The 6000-nt window shown below is 34.7% G+C and overlaps 1 protein-coding gene across 5 annotated transcripts in view; it reads left to right on the top strand.

Annotated features, from left to right (window-relative positions):
- Positions 1–4387: 4387 nt before the first annotated feature.
- LOC110023330 (DExH-box ATP-dependent RNA helicase DExH15 chloroplastic) overlaps positions 4388–6000 on the top strand; it is an 86816-nt gene continuing 85203 nt past the window's right edge. For 4 of the 5 annotated variants that reach the window (XM_020722679.1, XM_020722677.1, XM_020722676.1 and 1 more), the window contains exon 1: positions 4388–4987. In XM_020722679.1, coding sequence (XP_020578338.1) covers positions 4481–4987 — 507 coding nt within the window. In that variant the 5' untranslated portion in view covers positions 4388–4480. The remainder of the gene's footprint in view (positions 4988–6000) is intronic. The other variant, XM_020722681.1, reaches the window with a different exon arrangement.

Raw genomic sequence — 6000 nt, 5'->3', positions numbered from 1 at the left:
GATCTGTGATATCCCCTACTTTTCTTTTATTTGAATCCCTAAAATAATTGTTCCTATTTTGAGTCATTCCCATTTGACTTTCTTATGTCCAATCGTGAAAACCTAAATTTTGAAATCTTGAAAGCAAAACCACCTGATCTTAATCGAGAGTTTTCTTAAGTGATTTCGATCATTTAAGATGTAATTAACTATAGGGGCTTGCCTCTATAGGGAACCAGGAACCCAGATAAAATAAACCCTATCTAATTTTTATGTTAGATAGGGGAACTTGTTGGCCTTTTTATAAAATATTTCGCAGATCAAAACGGATGTCACAAATTGTTTAGTCTAGATGATTGAATCCCTATTACAAGTAATATATTTATTCTTCGGGATAAGTGTATTGCTTGTAGTATTGCGTTAAATCATCTAAACTATCTGAAAATGTGAGATTCGTTTGGTCTCACTTATTTTAAAAATTAAAAAGTTACTTCTTTCAAAAAGTTATATTTATATTTAAATTATTTTCAAAATCACAAAATCATCACCTTTTCAAACTACGAAAATCAAGCTGAACGATAAAAAACGGCCGACAGTGTAGTAATCTATTTTTTATGTATTCAAATTTTAATTAGACAATAACTTTCATTTCATATATAAATCTTCCAAGACTAATTTATCCAATAACAATAACAATAAGACTTTATCCCACTAAGTGGTCAGCAAAATAAATTTTTTTTTTTATTGTGTTACACTGAATGTCATATTTTCATGTAATTCTAATAAATTATGATTATTTTTTATAAATTTGATCGAGTCCTTTGAGGTCTACCGCTACCTTTTATACATAAGGCAAATCTAAAACATCTAATCTCTTCAATGGCAAATTATCCCCCTAAATCCAATGTGGGGGAGATTAGGGCAATAAAGAACAAAGTGATAGCTCAGGAGAGACAAAATTGATATTTTATAAGAGGCAAAAGATCAAATTATCCTATTATCTAAGTAGAAATCTAAATTATACAAATTAAAATAAAGAATGCTCTTTAAAATTATAGGGATATTATAGGGATGCTATTTGTGAGTTGTGAGTTTTTTTTTTTTTATGATTGCCTGCATATAGTTTATTATTGCATCATAAAAAATTAGGATATACAAACATGAAGAAATTCAATAAATTTAAATTTGCGCACACCTACATAAAAGTTACTTCATATGAAATTATTAAATATATTAATTTAGCATAAAAAATGAGTAGATCTAACCGAATCTATATAAAATAGTTATAAATTCATCGTAAACTTTTGTATCTAAATTATGAATCGACTAGACAAAATGAATTTATGAAATAAAATATAAATCAAACAAAAAAATTCTAACTCTTTTTAGGAAGCAAGCATTTAATTTAGAAAAAAAAAATACATATCTACTAATTTCATCCAAAAGAAAAAAAATACATGTCAACATAAGTAAAAAAGAAAATTTTCAATTATATCTTTGAGAAGCAAATAGAGGAGATTTACCCTTCAGATCTAATGATAGATTAAGACAAAATAGTATTAGTTTATGTTTGAATGGCTATTTGGTGTGAAGTTGATGAAATGGCCCCATTGTTGTGGCCCCATTGTTGTGCACAATAATGCGAAAAATAAAATTACACAACAAACAAACAATTAAACATGAAGTGATTTATATGATTTGGCGCACATTTGCATACGTAAGAAAAGAAATGAAACTTATGAGATCGGGAGAGAGGAGAAGTGAGAGTAGAGGGGGAGATAGGAGCGAGATAGGGCAGAGAGGAACTGCAACAAGGTCCGTTTGCGAGCCATGCTTAAAAGATAAAAATTACCATATTCTACGCCACAGTTTTCAAACACTACAGCCACACATTTCAGCCCAAAACGATCTCTTAGGGCTCGTTTGGGGCAACTTATAAGAGTGGCGGCGTTTTCAAAACGCTGCATCACTGTTTGATTCTAAAGTTTAAGATAAACTTTTAAAAACAATGTTTTTTATTTTCTATATCCTCGAGGTCCGACTTTGCACTCCAGCTTTTACCCCCCTTTCCTTTGCTAAACCCCATCTACGCCCTACTTTTCCTCTATCGAAGAGGCTACTCCTGCCTCCGTCGCTACTCCAATTCGCTCCGCAGGTAAAGAAATTTGTCTCTTCCCTCCTCTCCCCCATTTGGCCGAAAGTAGGGCTGTAAACGAGTCGAGGTTGAGCGAGCTCAGGCTTGGCTCGTGTTCGGCTTGTGTTTGAAATTGGCTCGTGAACTGTGTGTTCGTGTTCGGCTCAATTAAAATATTTGTGTTATTGTTCGACTTGAAATTGACTCGTTAAACTTAAATTGAGAAATAGATGTAAAGTGTGAGATTCGAACCTGGATCAAATATATACAAAAGAATGCACAAACTACATTGTCACGTGAGGTGTTATGATTTAAACTTAGACATAGATATATATAATATATTATTATATAAATAATATATGTAATACATTGTTATATACATAGTTATATAATTTTTTTTATTTTGAGCTAAAATGAGCCGAACACGAGCGAACAAGGAGTTGTTCGTGTTCGGCTCGTTTATAATTCGAGCTTTATAAATTTGTTCATGTTCAGTTCGTTTACTTAACGAACGAGCCCAACACGAGTTGTTCACGAACAATGAACTTTTTTGACAGCCCTAGCTGAAAGCCTTCTCTAATTTCGACTTTTTCTCTCTTGGATATTGCGGCAAATCTATAAGTTTTGAGAAGAAAGTGCTAAAAATGTTGACCCACTTGTTGAGAATGATCAAAGCTTCTAAAAATCTAGATCCACTTGTTTTTACTAGTATAAGAGAATGCTTTACTGAAATTTTTGAAGCATAGAGAATGATTCGTTTGTCGCCACTCCAAATGCCTAAGGGAAGTTTGGGCATACCCTAAATGGAAGATGAAGACCTTTTCTTTCTTGTGATTCCTTTATGTATGTACAAGTATTTTGATTTTTTATGATTTGCTTCTTACATGAGTGCTCATTTCAATTGAAATGGCAATTTTGAATCCTCTCTGCATGTATTGGGGTCAAGAACTCCCATTTAGGTGAGATGGTTGGCCCCTTCTCTCCCCTTCTCTTTCTCTCCCCCTCTTTTTCTCCCCGCCCCTATCTCCCTGTGGAGCAGCTTAGATGGGCACAAAACTTTGTTGTCGACAACCGCTGCATCCACACTTTAGTAAGTATATTTTCTTAATTTCTTATATTTTTTGGCTGATATATTCTCTTTTTAATAATTGTAGGATGATGAGCTCCAGATATTCAGGGAAGTCCGAGTAAGCGATGTGCCGTTGCGGAATGTCGCCCTTATACTCACGTCACGCCGACAACATATTTACGGGCGGCAATTCTATAGATGCCCGAGGTGGAAATACAAACTGGACGATTGCGACTTCTTTAGGTGGGCAGACAACCCTTTTAGATTTTACATTATCCCAATCGGACAACGTTGCATGAGGTTCGACGGTGTCACAATTGGAGACCATCAATTATGATTCGAGTGTTTCCCAGCCGCATAATGTTACTCGGGGTTCGATCGTGCACCAACCAAACAACGGTTCTCATGAGATGTTATTGTTGCATTTTAAATTGAATGTTATAATCGTATTACTAATTGCAGTTTTAATATGTATTTTAATTTGGTATCTTGAACCCTATTTTAAGTGAAGTGGTCTGCAAAACTTTGTATTGTTATAAAATTACAAATTTGTCAATCGACAAGTCTATATATATGTGTCTATACTTTGTGTTAATTGTGTAATAAAATAAGGGTTATAAGAAGTTTTTCAATTCAGGTTATTCAGCTTCTCATGCATATTTTTTATTTTTGAGTTTACTTTCTTCTTATTCCCTCTCTCTAAAAAGACTTCTTTGTTTCACTTATATTTTAATGTTCATTTAATATTAAAAAAAAATGATATCACATAACAAAATATTAATACTAATATTTTAAAAATATACTTCATCTTTTAAAATACAAGTAAATTAATATAAATATAAAAATTAAAATTCATTTGTTAGATAGGATGCAATAGAAAAAAAAAGAATTCATGTAGCTTATATATTTTAATTGTGGGAATGCGTAATATTGTTAATAAATTTAATTTAAATTAATTTATTTTAAAATTAGTGTAAAATATAATTTATTGATTAAAATTGATATTAAACATAATTTAAAAATTATTTTTTGAAAATTATAATGACGGAATGATCATTTATCTAAAAACAGTAGCTTTTTTCCAAACGCACAAGCAGAACGCCTAAAAAATGTATTCATAACAGACACACGGAATGATCATTCATACACAGAATGATTATTTATTCAGAATAACCTGCAGAAACTAAACAACAGCCTATTGAATTCGCGGAGGATAAGCTGTATTAGCGTTAAACGCAGATAATATTTTGTGGCTCCGGTTGCCCTTGCGTTGGTTCTGCGTCTCCACCCACACTGAAATGCTCTCTGTCGCTCCAGCTTGCTCCCCGCTTTCTCTCCGGCGTCTATTCCTCCCTCCCTTCACTTGCCGAAGTGACGGCTGCCTTTCCCTAGGCTCCCGCCGCATTGGACGAAGATTGCCCGTCGCAAGGCCTCCTCTTTCCGTCACTCTGTTCTCCATCCGCCCCTCGTCAGGGAGGGAACAACAGTTCTTTGAACTAGAAGACGAGGATGAGGCGGAGGAGGATGAAGAAGATGATGAAGATGTGGCGGCGGAAGAGTATGTAAATGGGGTTTTAGCGACTGGGGCTTTTTCTGAAGATGTGTATGAGTACACGGAGAGCGAGGAAGAGGAGGTGGAGGTGAGGGTGGAAGTGCAGCACTCAGCGGGGTCTTTGACTCAGTACAACCATCATACGTGGCAGAGGGTGGAGAGGCTTATAACAGAGGTCAGGGAGTTCGGGGAGGAGATTATTGATTTTGATGAGCTTGCTGGTGTTTATGATTTTCCCATTGATAAGTTCCAGGTTTGTGCGCTTATATGACGGACTTAACTTATGTCCGAGTTGATTTCTATGAATCCATATATAAGCTGTGCCGCACTTTAAACCTATATCCAGATTTATGCATGTGCGAGATACCTTAGGCTTCTAAGACTCATGAGCTTTACACCATGATATTTCTCTTATTATTCTTTGAAATTATCATTGTCTTTGAAGGGTTTATGCGGACGAAACATTGCGTTTGGTTCGCCATTGACAGGCGATTTACCTATGAATTTAACGTAAATCCGCCAAACACGAATTCAGTGTTTTTAAATCCTGCTGTTGGCTAAATCCAAAGCTTTCTTTGGCGAGATGGTGATTCCGGATTTAATAAATCCAAACTGGAGGTGGATTTAAGAAAATGACATCATTTTATCTGTTAAATCTTAAAAACAAATGGCAAACATTTGGTATGAACTTAACTGGATTTAATCTAAATAATACCAAACATAAATTTGGATTTAACATTCACTAGATTTACTAAATTTGGATTTTCCTAGCTTAACTTAAATCCAAGAGGCAGCCAAACACCTTAGAATTTGAAGAAACTGTCAGGCTGTATTTGAAATGCATTCTGAGGATGCATGTGTATCCCGGTCTTACTTTTTTTTGAAGTAACTGATGTTAAAATGATGGATGTTTTGGACTATTAATGAAGCTGGAAGTGTTGGCGGGCTTAGGGGTTGGGTGTGGAGATTTCATCTTTGGTTCAATGTAAGACACCCATCAAACATAAATATTGTCCAAGATCGCCTTCCAAGCTAGTATTTTCCACTGAGAAACCTTTTATGTGGTTCTTAATAGCTCTTAGAATTAAGCTACCGGTGATATACTACTGCGAGGGCTGCTACATTTTCTGCATATTAATTTGCAGGGTTTCCTTGTTCAATCCCTTACTTTTCATTTTGTCCATGTGGTATTTCTATTGAAAAGTTTATCTTTGCACCAAAGCTTATCTGCTTATGGTATGCTACACACGAAGGAACAGCAGAACC

The sequence above is a fragment of the Phalaenopsis equestris genome, unplaced genomic scaffold (assembly GCF_001263595.1).
Source record: "Phalaenopsis equestris unplaced genomic scaffold, ASM126359v1 Scaffold000224, whole genome shotgun sequence".
In the NCBI taxonomy this organism is placed as follows: domain Eukaryota; kingdom Viridiplantae; phylum Streptophyta; class Magnoliopsida; order Asparagales; family Orchidaceae; genus Phalaenopsis; species Phalaenopsis equestris.
Note: the sequence above shows the minus strand (reverse complement) of the source record. Positions and strands in the feature narration are given on the sequence as shown.